Raw genomic sequence first — 19,863 nt, 5'->3', positions numbered from 1 at the left:
GGTGTTGATTTCTCTGCTGTGTGAAGCCAGTGTGGTTTGGGGCTTGCTCTTAGTGCTTGGTGTTTCCTGGCTCTTGCGACACACAGACAAGCCTATCTGGGTGAAAATCTTGTGGTGGCAGTGGAATGGTGATGAGTGATCAAAAAGAAGAGGGGGTGAAGAGACGCCTCAGTGATCTCTGCCCTCCCCCCAGGCAGCGTTTCTCTGCATAACCCTGGCTGTCCTGGAACTCACTCTGTACAACAGGCTGGTCTAGAACTCAGAGATCTCTCTGCCTCTGTCTCCCGAGTGCCACCACTAGGGTGCTAGGGGAGACAGCTCAGTGATTATGAATATTGCCCCTTGCTCTTACAGAAGACTTGAGTTCGATTCCTAGCACCCATGAGGTGATTTCACAACCATCAGTAACTCGGTCTTCTGACCTCTGTCAGCATTAAGAGGATACATGGCAATACACATATATAAATGCAGGCGAAACACTCACACATACAATGAATGTATCTTTTTAAAAGGGGGTGGGGAGTCCCAGAGACGGCTCAGAGCAGTGCCAGCACCCACGTAAGGACAGCCCTCAACCTCCTGTAACTCCAACAAGACAGGATCGCACGCCAGCACTCTTGTGTGAAAACCCACTCACAGCTACACACTTAAACGCATAAGTAAAAATAAAATCTTAGGCCTGTGCAAGGTGGCTGCCGCTTTAACGCCAAGACTCTATGGGCAGAGGCAGGCAGATCTGTAAACTCAAGCCCATCCTGGTCCAAAACGAGGCAGCAACGAACGAGAAGAAAAACTTAAAAACAAAAGCAAAGAACAGAACAAGTGATTATTAAGTAAGCACAATGCGAAGCGGCATACATTTCATTCCCAAGTTACTACGGGCCATAGCTGCATTCTACCTCCCCGTCTCCAACCGGGTTTTGACTGCAGCCCGGGCTGAGGCTCGCCACCCAGGCGCGCGTCCCAGCATCCGGGAACCTCGCGGGCGCGGGCGCGCGCGGCTGCGTCACGTGCCCGTCCCGTCCCCGGCCGGCGCGCGGCGGGCGGAAGTGAGGTCGCGGGCTGCGGTGTGTGCGCAGCGTCGGCGGTAGCGCGGGCCGCGGCACGGCGGGCGGGAGGCAGCGCGGGCCTAGCGGTCGACCGCCACCGAGCGTTGTCCGGGCCCTGCCCGTCGCCGAGCCACACGCCGTGCCCGCTCGGGCCGGCGCGCGCCGGTCCCGGAGGCGCAGGCCACCGTGAGTACGGGAAGCCCGGGGGCGGCGGCCCGGGGTGGGTGCGGGCCGGAAGTGCGGCGCTTTGTGCAGCGCCTGGTCGGGCCGCGCGGGGGGCGCCGCTTTGTCCGAGGCGGCCCGGGGGCGGGGCGGCCTGTGCGGGGCCGGGCGGGAAGGTCGCGGGCCCAGCGGCCCCTCTCCGGCCGGAAAGCGCAGGCTCTGGAGGGTGCCTCTGCGAGGAAAGGACGTTCCGGGGCATGGCCCAGGTTAATCTGAATAAAAGAGAAGGACGTCCTGCGAGCGCGTCCGCGGCTGGCTCTTGCATTGTGTGAGCCGGTGTTTAATCAGTCACGGAAATATCTTGGGGTGTTTTGCGTGCAGGAAGGTTTCCTAGGGAAAAGGCTCACACGTATGCGTGCACACATTAAAATTTTAAAAAAGAAAAAAAAATGGTTTGTGTAGTTCCTACACCTTAAACTCTCCCCTTCGCCTGTGTAAGATGAAATGACTTTCCGAAGGATGACAAGATTTTAAATTAAAGGAAGTTCTGGTGCAAGCAGTTAGAAAGGCAGCCTTTAAAACTTTGGTAGGTTAAGAGGTAAGGGGTGGTTTTTGCTTTGACAGCCAAGATTTGAGAAATCTAGGACTGTTTTCCTAATGCTGAAGCCACCATCGTGGAAATTGTTGGGGATTTTGCTTTGTATAAAGCAGTCTTTGTATAAAGCAGGTTCTTTTGGGTAATATCTGTAGTTTACTCCTGCATTTTGGAATGTTTTGACATGCAAGAAAACCTTTAACGATGTTAAAATTAGTTGTGACCAGAACCAAATGAAAGGTTTGAGTTTCGTGTCTCTGCATTCACCTAGGCGGTGATTGAGGAGCGTTTGTTTGAATCGCCTTCCTCCTCCCTCCTTCCTCTAAGGGTGGAAGTGACCATCTGTTTAAAGCAAGGGCCTGGAACCTAGGAGGGAAGGCAGCTGCCCTGTGGTTCTTGCCTTCTTACAAGCCTCAGATTGGTTTGGGCTAGTTCTTTTGGACCATTTTAATGTTAGACAGGCTTGAGAAAGTTTTTTAAAAAGGTCATTTTAAAAGGAATTTCGGAAGGTCCTGTGGTTTAAAGAAGTTGTCTTCCTAACTTGTCTTGTAGGTAGTTGATTTTTATAGACTTGTTGAGAACAGATCCAAAGCATGAGTATAGCAGTGTTTCAGTAGTGATACCTGCGTGTCTTTGTTTGGTACCTTTTGACGTTGTCCTGGGAGGTTGCAAACTGCCGTGAAAGCTGAGTTTGGAAGACTGGAGGGTTTTCTTGTGAGATGGACTCTCCTTGAACTAAAATTTTCCAATAGTAATTTTTTTCTAAGAATCTTTAACTTATTTAATCGTCTGAGTTTGTGTAGATAGAGGCAATTAAAGCACACCGAAATCAGTGTTGATATGAAACACCCAAACTATCAGACCTTTAAAATTTTGCAGTTACCACCTCAGCTAAACACAAATGTTAGGTCATGGTATAGGGGCTGGAGAGATGCCCCGGCAGTTAAAAGTGCTTCCTGATCATGCGGAGGACTTGAGTTCTTTTCCCAGCACTGCTTCAGGCAGCTCCGAACCTGTAACTCCAGCTTCAGAGGACCACCTTCTTCGGCCTTCATGAGCACTTGCACACACATTGTACTCACTCATAAGGCACATACATAAATAAAAATAATAAAAATCTATCTTGAGTGCCTTAAGTGAGAGGGTCTATTTTGTAAACTTGTCTTTTCCCCTACTGGAGCTGAGGACTGAACCTAGAGCCTTAAGTCCTCTACCAGTAAGCTAAATCCCTAACCACATTAAACACAAATTCCAAAAATCTCAGGGAAGCCTTTCATTCACAGTAAGGTATGCTTGTGATGATTGTTGAATGTTACTGTGAGGGCTTGGAGCTTTTTGTGTTTTGTTTTGTTTTGGTTTGGGTTTTTTTAAGACAGGATTTCTCTGTGTAGCCAAGGCTGTCCCGAAACTCACTCTGTATACCATGCTGGCCTCTGCCTTGAGAGTGCTGAGATTAGAGGCATGTGCCACACTAGCCACCTTCTTGCAGACTTTTTACAGGTAAGTTCGGGATTGGTTTGTTGATGGAGGCATCAAACCACCCACAGCATTCCCATAGTTGAGTAATTTCTAATGGGAAACCTAAGAATCCTACCCCTGCGTGGAGTCCGGGTGCTTCGTCCATACCAGCTCAGAAAAGGGATTGTAGTTGCTGTGTGACCAGTGGCACCAGAAAACCAGGTGGACTAGCGCCCTGGGTCTTCCTTTGCTCTTTATACATAAAAGTACAGAGACTCTGTAGCCATGTTCCCCACTGCAGTAAAGTTTACTAGCGTTTTGCAGTATATGCCCTTTTTAAAGAAATGCTTTAAATTATAGATATTCATATTGTTACATTCTTTTGTGTTTCTAAAAATTTACATATTGGCTTATGAACGGTACTGTTACCATAAATAGCAAACTGTGCTATTGGGTACCTGGTCTGTGTTCACTTTTGTGTTATATCATTAAAATACACATATATTTCTTACAGATCTTTTCATATAAATCATAAGCTAAACAAAATGTACCTGTTGTCTTTAGCATAAATTTTACCTGGAACATCCTCCCTCACTTGTGTGCAGACCACTGGAGAATAGACGTTTGTCCTTGAGAATGCCCTTCCTTTGGGTTTGTGGGATTAGCTTCGTAGGCCTATTCCACTTATTCCTCAAACTCCTTGGCTTTCCTGTAAACTGGGCATCAGGTGCTGGCTCCAGCTGACACTAGGAGAAGTGCTCTTGGGGGGAGGGGGTTGAGTGACATAGATTCCTGACATGTGAGGGTACATACAGTGTAAATAGTTTGATCCAGGGGTAGGTTTACATTTCATACCTGCTAGCCAGGTGTCCTTTGATAATATGACTCAAATTAAATTTTGTTATCAGTGTTGTGTGTATTGGCTAGATGTTTGTGAGCCCCTGTGCTGAGCACTGGGATGCAGGGACACAGGGCAAAATAAAGTGTTTTCTCCTGCTTTTGCACTGAAGGTCTTTGAAGGGAATCTCAGCATTGAATAAATAATTTAAAGGAAGACTTGTGTTTGGCACAAGACTGTTACTGGTTTTCTTTCAGCACACTATCGTATTCTGCCAAATTGGAAGGGGAACTGCAATCTTTTCTTCTCTCCATCCTACATTGTTTTTGGTGCTCAGGTAGAACCTGGGCTTCCAAAATGCTAGACAGCTGGGTGCACTGCCTCTTAGTTGTATCCCCAGGCCCAGCTTTCAGTTCATTCCTTAAGACTTCCTCGGCACACTAGGGAAGGTGTGTCATTAGCCTCTGGAGCGTCTGCTTTCCCTAAAATGCCTCTTGTCCTTTCTTGGTTCTGGCAGTGCTGCCACGGTTCTTCTCATTGCTGCTTCTCCTTTTTTTTTAGAGGAGCTCCACCAGAGTTTGCTGTCTGTATTCAGCCCTCAAAGCACCCTTTTTTTCTTTTGGCTCTTACCATGGTTTGTCCCAAACGACCAGTAATCATGGTTTTTGTTTGTTTGTTTTTTGGTTTTTTTAAGCACCTGACGTAGCTATACTCCACATGTTAAGTGAAACAAAGATCTCATTGTCTTAGATGGGTTCCCCATTGCTCTGAAGAGACACCATGAACAAGGCAACTCTTATAAAGGAAACACGAATTGGGGCTGGCTTACAGTTTCAGAGGCCTAAGTCTGTTATCATCATAGCAGGAAACCTGGCAACATCCAGGCAGACACAGTGCTGGAGAAAGAACTGAGGGTTCTACAGTTTGATCTTAAGCAGCAGGAGACTATCACACTGTCCTACCTTGAGCATGTCAGCCCAGCCCCGCCTCCACAGCGACAGGCTTCCTCTAACAGTGCCACACCTACTCCAACAAGGCCATACCTGGTTATAGTGCCACTTCCTCTGGCTGAGCATTCAAACACACGAATCTGTGGGGGCCATATTTATTCAAATCACCACACTCACCTACCATATTAGAATAGCAAAGGTCTCCATTTTCTTTTTTGCAAAAAGTATTGGATGGTGCTTTTTCTAGATGGTAAACTTTGAAGGGAGCTGTGACTTTACAGGGCACTGTGCTTATCTTAACTGAGAAAGGAAAACCCACTGGTTGCTCTGGAGAGCTAGTTTGGAAACAAATTACTTCTTGGGAAATGACAGTTGAAGCAGAAGCTGCATGCAGTTCAGAGGAATGGGGATTGTTGACCGTTTCTGTGTTCTTAAAGTGTGACAAAACACAACTAACTTTGCTTCTGGTATGCCTTTGGCCCATGTTTTTTCCATGCATAGGAGGCAGGGTTTCTCTGTGTTTTCCTGGCTGTCCTAGAACTCCCTCTGTAGCCCAGGCTGGCCTTGAACTTAGAGCGCTGCCTTGCTCTGCCTCCTGTGTGCTGGGATTAAGGGCATGCATCACCACCACCAGCTTTTATATTTATTTTTTTTAAAAGAGCAATTTTGGGGGCTGGGGAGGTGGCTCAGTGGTTACTAGCACTTCCTGCTCTTACAGAAGACTCAAGTTTGGGTTCCTAGCACCTACACCAGATTCCCCACAACCCCTGTGGCTTCAGCTACAGAGGATCCAACACACTCTCTGGCCTCCGTGGACACCTGCATGCACCCCACGCGTGTGTGTGCGTGTATACACACACATCTCATAAAGAAAACTTTAAAAGAGCAACTTTAGGTTTCACATCAAAGTAAGCAGTAGTGGATTCCCTACCCCCTTACACATCTCCCATCTTAAATTAAAGATCACCCTAATTTTTAACATCTGAATTGGTGTGATTTACCACATGAAGAATAGACTTGATCTCATTGGGTGATAGAACTAAAAGCCATTTCTTTGAGATACTTGGGGAAATGTTACTTTTGAGGATGGGCTAGAATTACAGCTGTACAAATTCTGAATCTTTGCGGGAGAAAACAGTAAATGTCAGAACACTGAGTGGGTTCAAGAGGGGCTAGACAGGAATCTTTCAGGAAAAAAATGTGTTTAAAGAAGTCATTTAGTCGTGGCTGGAGAGATGGCTCAGTGGCTAAAATCACTATCTGCTCTTCCAAAGGACCCGAGTTCAACTCCCAGAACCCACATGACAGCGCACAACTGTCTGTAATTCCAATTCCAGGAGGTCTGACACTCACATCAAATGCATATACAATTAATGATTATTATTATTATCTTTAAAGAAGTCGTTTAGTCAAGATAGAGAAGTGGAAAACAGCTAGCAGCCCATTGCCCGCATGTCTGGAGGCGGTCACTGTTTGTGTGCTATGTGTTTCTTTCAAGAATGACTGCCCCTGTGCTGGGGTGCACCTGCCCATTTGCAAGTGTAGCTTGGTACCTTAGTGCGTGGTGCAGTATTGTACCCTACTGTTCAGCACCTTATTTTGAGTTTTGTTTGTTTATTGAGACAGGCTCTCACACAAGCCTAGACTGACATTGAACTTGTGGCACCCCTCATGCCTCAGACTCAAGAATGCTGGAATTAAACATGTGAGCTCTCATGCTCATTTTTTAAACCTTTTCCTCCTTTCCTAGTAGGCAGTTGAAGCCAGTGTCCTGCAGATTCTAGATTAAGGACTCTAACTAAGAAAGACTCAGACCCTTTAAACTCTTAAAGCAGTTGCATAAAATTAATGTTCTGAATATGTTCTGATTTAATTCTCTGTTACAAGGGCATTGAGGTTAATTGTAGAATTTTCAGATTTTAAGCCGGGACATAGTGGGTATCGTTTCCCTTAGTTCTAGTGGATTGAAGAGAGTTAGGAAGAAAAAACCGGATGAGGCACCTGTGGTTATTGGGTCATTCAGTGCTTATTTTCTGTTCTCTGTTGGTTGGGAGCAGCAGAAAACACACTGTTTTATAGTAGACTAGAATAACATTTGCTGCCTGCTTTTTTGTGGCTAATGGAGAAAATTCTAGAAGCAAAAACTTGGCTAAATCACCTTTTTTTCCCCCCTTTTAGTTCCTGAAATCATGAATCCTGTTTATAGCCCTGGGTCTTCTGGGGTTCCCTATGCAAATGCCAAAGGAATTGGATATCCAGGTAAGCAAGTTGAATTTTGTTTTTATTATTGAACTTTGAGCAGTATTTATGTTCATGTAGCATACAAAAATATAGTGGATACGCTAGCTAATTTTATGACAGCTAGGTGCAACTTAGAGCCATTTGGGAAGCAGGACCCTTAACTGCAAAAATGCTTATACCAGATTGCCTGTGGAGCATGTTCTTGATTAATGGTTATATTATAGGCAGTGCCACCCCTGGTCCTGGGCTGTGTAAGAAAGCAAACTGAACAAGCCATGGGAAGCAAACCAGTAAGCAGTGTTCCACCATGGCTTTTGCCTCTAGGTTCCTTTCCTGACTTCCCTTCATGCTAGACTCTAAGATGAAATAAACCCATTCCTCCTCTGAGTTGCTCTTTGTCATGGTGTTTTATCACAGCAATAGGAACCTACGTCAGTGGACAAACCTAACTCGAGTTAGGGAAGGCAGGAAGGATACATGGAAAAGAAAAATCAAGAGACATCTTGCCTTCCCCAGAGCTGGTATCTCCAGTAGGTGTGGCCAAGACTTTTTTTCTTTACCTCTTAATTCATCCCACTTTCTTAGTATTTGTGAGGTTCAGCCTGTTTGAGTAGGAGCCTCATTGCCATATAAGAAAGCCCAGTGCAGTTTCACAGTCTCTTTTTCATACCTCTCTTGGGGGTTGTTTTGGTTGAATATAACTTCCATCTCCCTGGACAGGGAGGGGATCCTATTGAATAACATGAATATACCATATCCTCACTTGCCTTTTACTTATATTGCATTTTGTAGGTGCAATTTACCTATCCATAGAGAATGGAGTCAGAGCTCAGCTGAAGGAGGCCATAAAGCAAAAGTTTGGGGAACTGGAACTTTGGTCATAAAGTGCAGGTGGTTGTCTTAACCAGTGACTAAACAAGAAGTAGATATTTGTACTGTAACAGTTTCGTTTTGGTCCTTCCTCTCCTTGTGTGTGCTGCCTAAGTGCTACTGCTGACAGTATCTTTACCCCTTTTGTGTTTTGAGACAAGGATTTTGCTGTGTTATTTAGTCTGGCCTTGAATTCAATGTCTAACTGAGGTAGAACTTGACTTTGTGATCTCTGCCTCAGCCTCTGAAGTAGCTGCTGTCACAGACTTGCCACCATGCCCAGCTTTCATTATGGGTTTTGAAATACTACTACTGGGGAAAACCTTGTTGGTACAAAACTCTTAAGAAAATGGAATAAGTCTGATCTTGGAAGGGGGAAGATTTTAAATCTTGTATTCGGTCAGATATGGATGCAAACCAGCTCATCCAGGAAGTTATAGCTATAGTGTCTGTCCTGGAGCATTTGCCACTGTTTTAACAGCCCACACAGGGACAGAACAGAAGGCTTAGAATTCTCTGAGCATGAGGAGTCGCTCAGCTTTCTTTTCAAATACTCTCTCCTGAGGATGGGCCTCCCACCAAAGGGCTGGATAGAGAGTCTATTTGCTGTGCTCAAAAGGAGGCCTGTGTGTCTGCCTGAGCCCTTAGGAGGGCTGTCTTTCCTAAGTTCTTCAGGGGCATCGGCTCTAGTGTTTTAATGCTTACAGTAACTATGGTTTTTATAGTCGCCATTGCTTTTTCTATTGACACATTTCTGAAATGTGTCATTTGAGATAAAAAATGTGCAGCTTTATTACTGACTGGGCGAATGGGTAAGGTGTGTGGGAGGAATCCGATGGGTGGGTGTAGTGGGGTGATACATGGATGTTTGTAGTCTGGGGCTGTGATGTGGGTGTGTTGATAGCTGTTTTGCTTTTGTGTTGTCAATGTAATTTTTGCTGAATATATTTCTTACAGTGTCTACTAATTATAAATTTTGTATATTGAAATGATAAAATTAATATCTAAAGGCGGTGGTGGTGCACACTTTTAATCCCAGCACTCAGGAGGCAGAGGCAGGCAGATCTCTGAGTTTGAGGCCAGATTGATCTACAGAGTGAGTCCAGGACAGCCAGCAGGGCTACACAGAAAATTCCTGTCCCTCCCAAAAACCCAAAATAATTAATTAAATTAATCATTAATTAGCTGATATCTTCATTGTTTCCAGAATCCAGAAGTGTGAGATTAAGGTATCATCAGGACTGTTTCCCTTCAGGAACTCTGAGCAGAGTCCATTGCGTGTCTCTAGATGGTGGCACTTTAGACTACCTTCAGCTTGTCGCCTTCTGGCTATCACTCCACTTTTCCCTGTGCTCACATGTTCTCTTCCTTGTCTGTGTGCATCAGCAAGAACACTTGCTGGGTTTATGGCACAGCTGTATGTTTAGTCTTTTCCCATAAAGGTTCTAGTCGTAAGCTTTCAAGGATCTGGTTCATCTTTTGGGAGGAACTCCCCCGTCCCACTTTTTTTTCCCCTACAACATTGAATGCAAATTTTTATATTGGCAGCTACTTTCTCTCAGACTTTAAAGATACAACATGAGGGAATTGTGATTTTGTGGCAGTTAATAAAGAGGCCTATGGCGTATGGTCTAGTTTGGCATTTCTGGCTTTTCAAAAATAAATCATTGAAAGTTTTTGCTCCTAACTGGTTCTCTGGTTCCTAAGCAGTATTCTGAGGGTGAATGGATCCTGCTTGACCAGGCTTGCTTTGAGCCTCTAGCAGCTTTCAGGGTTGGTCTGCAGGACACTGATGAAAACCATTGCCCTTGACATCCACAATACGTGAAGTTGACTCAGGTACTGCACACTCGCTGTCTTCCTGACTGAAGAAAACAAGTGGAAATGAAATGGTCCAGAAAAGAACCTGACCACTTCTACTGCGGTAGAGGAGGATCCAATTGAAGAGCAAGGGAAGCAGCACGGAGGCTCCGGGTTCATGGGAAAGAAAACTGAGCCCTGTCAGGGATTCCTGTGCATTCCAGCGCAGACCTTAGGGTTGTTTGGGAAGGGTTTGTGTAGCAGGAGTATCATCAAGCAGTGAACTTCATGTGAGGACAGTGTGGCTCTTAGCAGCTTGTCACCATGTGGACCGCTGGGTTGGTTTGGCTGATCTAGCTGGCCAGGCAGCTCCTGCTGCCCCTTACCAGTCCTGTGTGCTTTTCCCAAGCTGTGCACTCGGGTGACTTTCCCTGATAGAGCAGTACTGGTTTCAGTAAGGCAGTGGTTCTCACTTTGGGGTTTGTGTAAGTGAATTTTTTTGTTCCCCTTTCCTGGGTTTTGTTTTTCTGTATACATCTCTTAGGCCCCATGGGTTGAATGACCCTTTCACGGGCATCTAAGGCTCAGTACTAGAGGGCTTGCCAATCATGTGTGGCTCTTAGTTGTGTTTTGTCATGCGCACACATGCACACAGGAGCTGTACTCACGAGGACTGTCTCTCTGGAAGTTAGCTCAGGTGCTCTTCACTCTTCCCCTAGTTTTCACCCAGCCCGAGTGTCTTCACTCTGGGACATTTCCTATGGCTTTATGACAACGACTGCCTTCAGCCCCGGCATTTGGGAGGTACAGGCAAGAATCACAAGCTTCAAGGTCCTTCTCTGTTATGTGGGGAGATTGAGGGCAGCCTGGACTATATGAGGGCATGTCTCACAAAACAAAAAAGAGAAGGGGGAAAGAAACACTTTGAGTTCCCCTGAGGTATCAAGGTTCCCCTGGATACCTTCAGGCTACCTCAGCATAATCTTGGTAGGAAAAAGACGCCCCACACCTCAAAATAACTGGTGTAGTAGTCAGGGCTCGTAATGCTAGTTTCTGTGCCCTGAGGGTATGAAAGCTTCTTGCTGTCCTTCTGTCTGGTCAGGCAGAAGGGGGCACAAGGAATCCTGGGCTCTGAGGAGGGCTGGGTGGGTACCTGAGGCTCGCTTTTCTGGGGAACACCACAGGGGCAGTACTCTGTTAAATACCTTATTGATAACTTGTGCCTGTGTGTATGTGGTTATTCTGATTAAAGACTCATGTGTTACTAAAAGTAGTGTTGGGTGCTAGAGACATGGCTCAGGTTCTGAGCGCTTACAGAGCACCTGGCTTCTGTTCTTCATGCTCAAGCAGTAGCTGTTACCATCTGTAATGTCTGTTAGCACCAGTGGTTCTTGTCTCAAGGGCACCTTACTCAGTGCACATACAGATAAGCAGGCTATGGTGGCACATGCCTGTAAGTGCCAGCATTCTATAAGCAGTGGCAGGAGGATCCTGTCTCAAAGAGAGCAAACAGATGCTCTTGCTTATATATGGATTCTGATTGTGTTTTCCCATTCTGGGCATTTTTGAGGTTAATTAGAGTCCCTTTAGTAAGAAGACTTGAGTTTATTGATGTTGACAACCTAGGCTTCTCACTGGCCACCTTGAACTGAGGAATCTGGGGATTAGAACTTCAGAATGTGAAGACAACTGAAATGAATTTAGAAGTTTGAAACAGTGCATAAGAACAACAATAACAACAACAACAAAATTAGTAGCTTTTAACTACAATAATGTGGAGCCAGTCATGATGATGCATACCTTTAATCCAAGCACTCAGGGGGCAGAGGCAGGTGGATCTGTGTTAGTTTGAGGCCAGCCTGGTCTACAAAGAGAATCCAGGACACAGCCCTGTGTAGCCAGGGCTACACAGAGAAACTCCTCGAAAAACCAAACAAAACCATGCATACAATAATGTGACTTGGTCTCTGCAGTCACTGAGAATGTAGCCTAAACCTCCCACCCCCAACCATCAGAACAGTGTAGATTCTAGGGTGGCTCCAAGCTCACTTTAAATCCTGTTTCTTCCGACTTTGTGCAGTGAAGCCAGGGGAGGGTCCTGACCCAGTGCTTGATGTCAGACACTCTTGATGACTCAGACCATGTGATTCTGGGGTGAACCTGCCAGAGGTGTTAGGGTTTTAAGACTTCACCTTGGATTTATTTTTTCCTTCTCCCCTCTTCCCTTCTTCCTTTACCTTCTTTTCCTGCTGCTTAAAATTATGACTTAGCTATTCTTTTCTTTTTATCTAGACAGGGTTTTGCTGTGTAACCCTCACTGGCCTGAAACTCACAACTGTCTACCTGCCTTTGCCTGGCAAGTGCTAGGATCTAAATGTGCACCACCATAGCCACCTTTACTTGCCTGATCTTCTGTAGTTTCTTTGGTCCTGGGATTGGACCTAGGGCATCACACATGCTAAGAGTGCACTCTGCACTGAGTTACACACCTGCTCCCTGAGTCAGCTATTCTGGACAGTGGACTGCTGACTCAGTTTCTGTCTGATTTTTTTTTTTTCTCCTAGTTGTACAATGTGAGTACTTATTTATAGATCTAACAGACTGGGTTATGTCTATGACTCATCAAACTTCTGAGAAAAGAAGATGACTCAAGACAATTTTGTTTGAGCACAGTGTGTGAAGTTCAAAAACAGCTATGAGGGAGCCTGGTGGTCAGGTGGCTACACTTCCTTGATGATGCTATTGTGCTGTTTCCCTGCAGCTGGTTTTCCTGTGGGCTATGCAGCAGCGCCTGCCTATTCACCTAACATGTACCCCGGAGCAAATCCCACCTTCCAAACAGGTATGTACTGCATGACAGGTGTCTTGTGTGCAGTTGGGGGGGGGGTGGTACTGTGGTTTGTGGTTGGGTGGCTTTCCACATTTGTAAATGAACCTGTTAATGAGTGTAGTCAAAGCTTAGGTCTCGGGACACAAAAGCTTTGCTTTACTGAGTTTCTCAGACCCGCCTACCATTCTCTGGGCTGCACCTCTTTCTTTATGGTAGGACATACTTACTAGCAACTGGAGGCCATTTAGTCATTGAGCTCTGTCCACAGTGCTGTGGTTATGTTTTTAAAAGCCAACTGTTTTCCATGCAAGTGCATGAGAACATTTTCAGATCTGAGAGGTTGCTGGTTAAAATTGTTGGCTCATGCTCTGTCTCATGGGAGATGTCTGATGAGGATGCTGTGTTTTGCTCCACACAGCTGTAGGTTCACAGTAGATTTGAGTAGAAGAGCAGCCAACAGTGACTTCCTATGAATCCCTTCCTGGTGGTGGCTCAGAGAAGTCATCTCCTCTGTCCCCAGCATGACCACCTCTCCTAGCTTAGATCCAGAGGAAGAGTGGACTTCGTCTTTCTGTTTCCAACTTTTCTGTCCTAACTTCTTGTTCCTGTTCACTTAAGTCATGTGACATACATGGCAGTGTGCTCAGAAGAAGCTTAATGGTTTCTCATCTCTAGGGGAGAGAAGTCTCTGCTTTAACTTCCTCACCCTTTTCTCATAGTATCTCTTTCTCTTCAGAAAGTTCCGTGATTTTTGTCTGCCTCCTTTACACACTCTTGCACTCTTGCACTGAGACCATTGTGAACGTCTTCAGCCATTTCCCAGGAGGCTACTCGGCAGGTTGCTAATGGTTCTGCCACCTGGGTCCTGTTAATGGCACTTTACATTCTGTAGCTTGTTTTAAACAGTGCTCTTGTACACATTACCCTAACATACTGCGCATATTTATAATGTGCATTTGATCATTTCTGCTGTGAAGTGTACCTCTATCACAGTTGGTAGTGAACATACCTGTTTGGGCAAATATTGTTCTGTCCATTGCAACTTTGTAGGCCTCAAAGAATTACGTGTTTCCTAATTCTTGATGTAAATGCGTTCACATAGGATATACTTGGTCATTTCTGGACTGGCATCTTTTACTGGGCATGCATAATTGACTCTCCTGTTGGGGCACCTGTTCCTACTTCCTCCCTCTCTTGTGAGCCTGTGCCCACTGTATGGGAAGCCTCACTTGCTTATGTTAGGTAGCTAATGGCTTTTGTGCTATTTGAGTTTGGGAGCTTGAATTTAAAATTCATTTTGCAAGTGAAATTTTACGAATGTTTAGCATAAGTCTATGGATTTATACTTTTATTTGTTTTTTGTTGTTCTTGTTGTTGAGTAAATACAAAGGGATGAATTTAGGGCAGGTAAAAAACTGCCAGAAACAGTCGTACAGAGTGACTGTGCTATCTACGTTCCCTTCGGTTGTGTGTTTATTAGTTCCAGTCCTCTGTATCCTTGGCAACTCTGGCATGATTAGGCTTTTCTGTCCTAGCATACTGGTGGGTATCTAATGATTTACCATTGTAGTTTTGATTTGAACTGTCATGAAAGTAATGTGGTTGTTCTTTTCATGTGTTAATTTACCATTTAATTGTCTTTGGTAAAGAGTTGTGCTTCTGGGCCTGGTGGCACAGACCTGTCCTACCAGGTACTCTTGAGGCTGATGCAAGAGGATCATCATACATTACAGGCCTATGTGGGCTACAGAGTGAGTTCAAGGCTAGTCTACACAACTTAGAGAACTCCATTTCGTATAAAATAAATGAGGAACTGGGGATGGAGAGATGCTTCGGTGGTTGAGAACAGTTGCTACCATTGCAAATTTTAGGCCTTGAGACCCATGTGAGGCAGCTCATAACGATCTATAACTGTAGCGCCAGGAGCTTTAACACTAACCTGCATACAGGCATGCAGACACGTAACACATAATTAAAAAAGTGTGTCATGAATTTAAAAAAAGAGCAAAACAAGAGCTTTGGATAAGGGCAGTGATGGAACAGCTGCCAGCATGTACAAGGCCCTGGATTCCGTCCCCCCAGTACCTCTCTAAGAGGAAAGAAATTATGTACGTCTTCAACTGTGTCAGTCACTAAGCTTGTTTGTTTTAGGCTTAGTAATTTTATTTTTATGTTTTGTTTGAAAATCTTCTTTTGTGTGTGTGAGGATTTGCCTACATGTATGTGTATGCACTACGCACATATCAAGTACCTACAAAGGTACCTACAGAAGACAGTGTCAGTTCCCCTGGAGCTCTGAGTTACAGGTGGTTGTGAGCAACTGCGTGTATGCTGGAAACCAAACCAGGTTCTCTGCAAGAGTAGCAAGTGAGTTGACCTGCTGAGCCATCTCTCCAGCCCACTTTTCTGTTTTTAAAAAGACTTATTTGTTTTTATTTATGTTGTGTTCATGTGTTTCTGTGTATCATGTGCAGGTACTCTAGAAGCCAGACAACATCATATTCCCTAGAGCTGGAGTTACCAGCAGTTGTGAGCTACCTGACATGGGTGCTGGGAACTGCGCTCAGGTCTTCCACTAGAGCAAGCAGTTCACACTTTGAATCATCTCCCTGTGCACGGTGTCTTGAGCTCCGGGGCCTCAGCCTCCTGAGTAGCTGGAACTGAGATGTACTACTCCCTTGGTTACAGCCTGGGTTTGTTCTGTTGCTGAATTTTCAAGAATTGTTCTATTTATCAAGTTTAAGATTTCAAGTTTTTCTCCTGTTTCCCTCCCCCTCCCTCTCTTCTCAGTGTCTTTCACAGAGAGAAGTTTTCAAATTTGATGAGGTTGTTATTCTGTTCTTTTGTGGATCGTATTTTTGGTGTTCTGAATATCTGCCTAAAATGATTTCCTTGCTTTTTCTTCTAGCAGTTTTAACTTGGACCTTTAGGTCTGTGGTTCATTTGGGGTCAATTGTGTGTGGCACTGGGTCAAACTGAAATGAATTTTTGTGGGTTCCTGCTTCCTGCCCTAATGCTGTAGTGCCCCACACTCACTCACTTGACTTATGCCAGTTCTTTTCCTAGAGTACAAGCTGATTTGAAAAGGACAAACACTCCCAACTTATTCTGTTAAAAGAGCCTTGGGTTCGTGGAGGCCAGTGCACATCTTCTTGCTGAGAGCACGTGTCTGGAGCAAATTCTCTCAGGTCACCAGCCACCTTCTCTCAGGTCTCCTCCTAGAGGAAAATCAGTCCTTTCTTGTCCCCTTTCAAGACTGCTCTCAGAGGGTCCTTGAGTGCAGAGGCTGAGAAAAGCAGTAGGAGCAGCAGAGACCAGGGTGCTCCTTGGAAGCTTCTCAAGAGCACCAGACCCCTTGACTGCCAATCTCATGGCTTCATAGTGCCAGATTAGCTGTTGTCCAGAGGCTTGTAGTAAAGATGTTTGAGATTGGTTAGGGCAAGCTTAACCTAGAAGGCCCTGGTGGCTCACCATGCTGTTGGCACATAATATAAATCAGAGCTGTGTGCTTCAGAGGCCTAGGCTAGGTCTTCACTTACACAGTAAGAAGGGAATTTCTATGAGCTCTGCTGCTTTCGTGATCTGATGAGCATAGAGACAACAGCTCTGCAGAGCTTCCTGAGCACCTTTGCAATGCTGTGATCCTCTTTCTTAATTTCTTTCTTTCTTTCTTTCTTTCTTTCTTTCTTTCTTTCTTTCTTTCTTTCTTTCTTTCTTTCGAGATTTTTTTTTTTTTTTTTTAATGTTGTCTGTGTGAGGGTTTGCCTGCTGTGTGTATGCCTGGTTCCACAGAGGCCAGAAGGAGGCAGCCGGTTCTCTGGAAGTGGTGTTGCAGGTGGTTGTGAACTGCCTTGTCCTGTTCTAGAGAGTGAGCACTCTTACTCCCAGGCCGTCTCTCCAGCCCCCTCTTCTTGGTCCACTTGTAAATGTGTCACAGGAGTCTGAGAACCTTGGGTTTGTGGTGGCTTTTGGTGCTATATTCCATCTGGAAGTAGAGGGAATCATTCACTTTGAACACGTGGGCTGCAGATAGATGAATCTGGAATGGGGCTTCCCATGCTTATAATCTCTGTGGGAACTGAGCTTTACTCTGGTGGTGGCACGCTGGGAACTGATTTTCTCCTGGTAGAACTTGAGCTTTATGGAGGGTGATCATGATCAAACTTGAAGCTGGCCCAGCACTCTGCATTTAGGTCCTCCTGGTTCTGTTCCCACTGAATGGCTCAGATGCATTGACCATCTGAATGCCCAAGGAAAAAGTTACTGATAATGCTCACCTTGTAGCCCTGGCTGGCCTGGAGCTCACTATGTATACCAGGCTAGTCTCAAACTCACCGAGATCCTCCTCCCTATGCCTCTCAAGTGCTGGGATCAAAGGTGTGTGCCAGCAAGCCCTACCAAAGCATAGAAAACTTGTTGCTGAGAGATACACTAAGGCAGTAATTAGTTAGGCAAACATACATACAAACGTGTCTTACAACAAGATACAGTGAGCTGTGAGCAGGTCATCAGTGCTTATCTGGAAGATTTATGAAGATTAGTTAACAAGAAATGGAAATGTAATATAGGCTTTATTTTTCTTTTTAAATTCAGAATTATGTCTCTGAAGTGAGAGTCTAAGTTTTTTTTTTTTTAAATAATAAGGTTATTATATGATGAGCTACTTAGAAAGAAAACAGCATGAAGTGTTAATTAACTGTGGGTTGCAGGAGTCTTTGTCTCTTAAAAGTATATATGCACAGAGTCTAGCAATACTTGTAGAGTTTTTTCAAAGCCGGGGTGTGTTTATCTAGTACACACAGTCCCCACACTGCAGAAACTCAGCATGGTGGCTCACTGTGGGGATAGAGGCAGGAGGATTAGAAATTCAAGATACTCTACCATGTAGTGAATTTGAGGTCTTACTGACTACATGACACTATTATGTCGGAGGGAAGGAGGGAGGAAAGGAAGGAAGGAAGGAAGGAAGGAAGGAAGGAAGGAAGGAAGGAAGGAAGGAAGGAAGGAAGTTGTTTGCATGCCCGTCTACCCTGGCTCCACTGGACTCCTGCTGTCATTTTGTTACGGTTCTTCTGTGTATCCAGGGGGTAGGCTAAGCCGACCATTTATTGTTTTGTTCTTGGTGGCCTGTCACTTTGGGAGACAAGGACCTAGTTCTTTTGACTTTATGTTTACTTGGCTGCCCTGTCCTTATCATAGGCGTGCCATGTATATGTGGTTCTTTTCTTCTGTGTCTGCTTTGTCTTTCCTGGTGCCTCTTAGGAGGTTTACTAGGACTCTTGAGAACTCTGGGTACCTGTTTCTGGCCCATGGGCTTTTCAGTACTGTGCTTTCTTGGTGCTCCTTCAGAAGCCTAGCTCATGCCCTAGCCTGGGTCCTATGCTAGAGCCTTCTTCTGCAGGAGCCTGGGACTTTTGACTTACTTCTGTTCAGGCCTTGTCATCTTTCTTAGTTTCCACTTTACCTTTGTAAAGTGTTAGCTTTCCAGGAGATTATGAGGAAGTCATGTTTTAGAGAATTCCCCATTGTAAAAAAAAACATTTTCCGCACCTTTATTCCACCTCCCAATGGTTCTCTGGATGAAGACTATAGGCTAACAGCCATTGCCTGCAGTATAGTGAAGGCATCACACTGAGAAATGACCACTATATTTTAATATTTGGAATGAGAATCTACTTAATGCTGCACACTGAATCTGTTTATAAAGTCAAATGTATATCTTTTTGCCTCTTTTAAATCTGTAACATCTTGTCTAACCTTGAAAAATACTTTGTCTTTTAAAGAAATGATTTTGTTTGTTTTTGTTTGCAGTGCTGGAGATTGAACCCAGAGTCTTGCACATGTTAGGCAAGTGCTCTGTCTCAGCTGTCTCTTGGCCCTTTGTGTTGTGTGTTTGCCTGCCTTTCAGATTTAAACACTCATGTGTGAGTGCTTGCCTGCATGCATGTGTGAGCTGCTATGTGGATGCCTATCCTGTGTTTTGAATTGGGGTCTTAGTGTGTAGCCTAGGCCTGTCTTGGAATTTTCCATCCTCTTGCCTCAGGTTCCAGAGTGATATGAGTCTAGGTAAAGTGTTACACCTCCTTAGAGAGTTTTTATTAGAAACAGTTTGAGGTGCATCCCCAAGCTTATGAGAACATAGCCCACTTCCCGAGTCGCCTGGCTTCAATTGCCGCCAGCTCAGAGTTGATGTGTCATCTGTACTGCCATTGCTTTTCCTGTGTTGCTTTGAACCCCTGCAAACAGAATGGTGATGATTTTTGGAAGTGTCTCTAAAAGTTTATATAGCACTGTTGCCATGCCTGAAGTATTAGTTATTATTGCTCCAGGTTCCAGGTATGTCATCTGCACCATAGGTGCTTATTTCTGTTTTGCTGTTGTTGGGCAATAAACTGGGCCTGTTTTTTAAAGCCAAGTGAAAATGTACCAGCACCACAAGTTCTGAATGTGGTTCCAGCGTGGCACCTAGCATCTGTTCTCAGAGTATGACACACCTGAGCATTTTGTATTTTGGTTTTTTGAAACAGGGTTTCTCTGTGTAGCCCTGGCTGTCCTAGAACTTACTCTGTAGACCAGCCTGGCCTTGAACTCAGAGATCTGCCTGTCTGCTGCCTGCTGAGTGCTGGTATTAAAGGTGTGCACCACACTAGCCGGCCACTTGAGCATTTGATTATTAATATTTTCTTCCTGTGGTTTTAGTGACTTCTCAGAGGATTTCACTCTGCCTTTTGTATTTTTGGTTGTAAGCAATGTATCCATGCTGGCCTCAAATACATAGTTTCCTGCCTCAGCCTTCCGAGTGCAGGAATCTCAGATGTGTACTTCATGGCCAGTTCTGGCAAGATGACTCAGTTGAGGTTTATAGAAACAGTGGGGCAGAAACTAGATTTAAATAACTGAGCAAGGCCATCTGTTCAGTAACTGTATTACCTGCCATGAATGTGGTTGTGAGAAGTGAAGGACTGGTTTGCTCCAAACCAGAGTTCTTTCTTCTGTGTCAGCCTCGCTTCCACCCTGAGTTGGTTTCCCCCTCTGCATACATGCCACTGTGAGCTCCCTGCTCTCCTCCT

General features: G+C 45.0%; 1 protein-coding gene across 5 annotated transcripts in view; it reads left to right on the top strand.

Annotated features, from left to right (window-relative positions):
* The first annotated feature begins 1,026 nt into the window (after positions 1–1,026).
* Fam168b (family with sequence similarity 168 member B) overlaps positions 1,027–19,863 on the top strand; it is a 28,532-nt gene continuing 9,695 nt past the window's right edge. Inside the window, exons 1-4 of one of the 5 annotated variants that reach the window (XM_021644424.2) lie at positions 1,027–1,235; positions 7,231–7,311; positions 12,725–12,805; positions 18,605–18,640. In XM_021644424.2, the coding sequence (XP_021500099.1) occupies positions 7,242–7,311; positions 12,725–12,805; positions 18,605–18,640 (187 nt within the window). In that variant the 5' untranslated portion in view covers positions 1,027–1,235; positions 7,231–7,241. Of the gene's footprint in view, positions 1,236–7,230; positions 7,312–8,163; positions 8,185–12,724; positions 12,806–18,604; positions 18,641–19,863 lie in introns of those variants that run through there. The other 4 variants (XM_021644425.2, XM_021644426.2, XM_021644427.2 and 1 more) reach the window with 4 other exon arrangements.

This window comes from Meriones unguiculatus, chromosome 16 (genome assembly GCF_030254825.1).
Source record: "Meriones unguiculatus strain TT.TT164.6M chromosome 16, Bangor_MerUng_6.1, whole genome shotgun sequence".
Classification (NCBI taxonomy): Eukaryota; Metazoa; Chordata; class Mammalia; order Rodentia; family Muridae; genus Meriones; species Meriones unguiculatus.
Note: the sequence above shows the minus strand (reverse complement) of the source record. Positions and strands in the feature narration are given on the sequence as shown.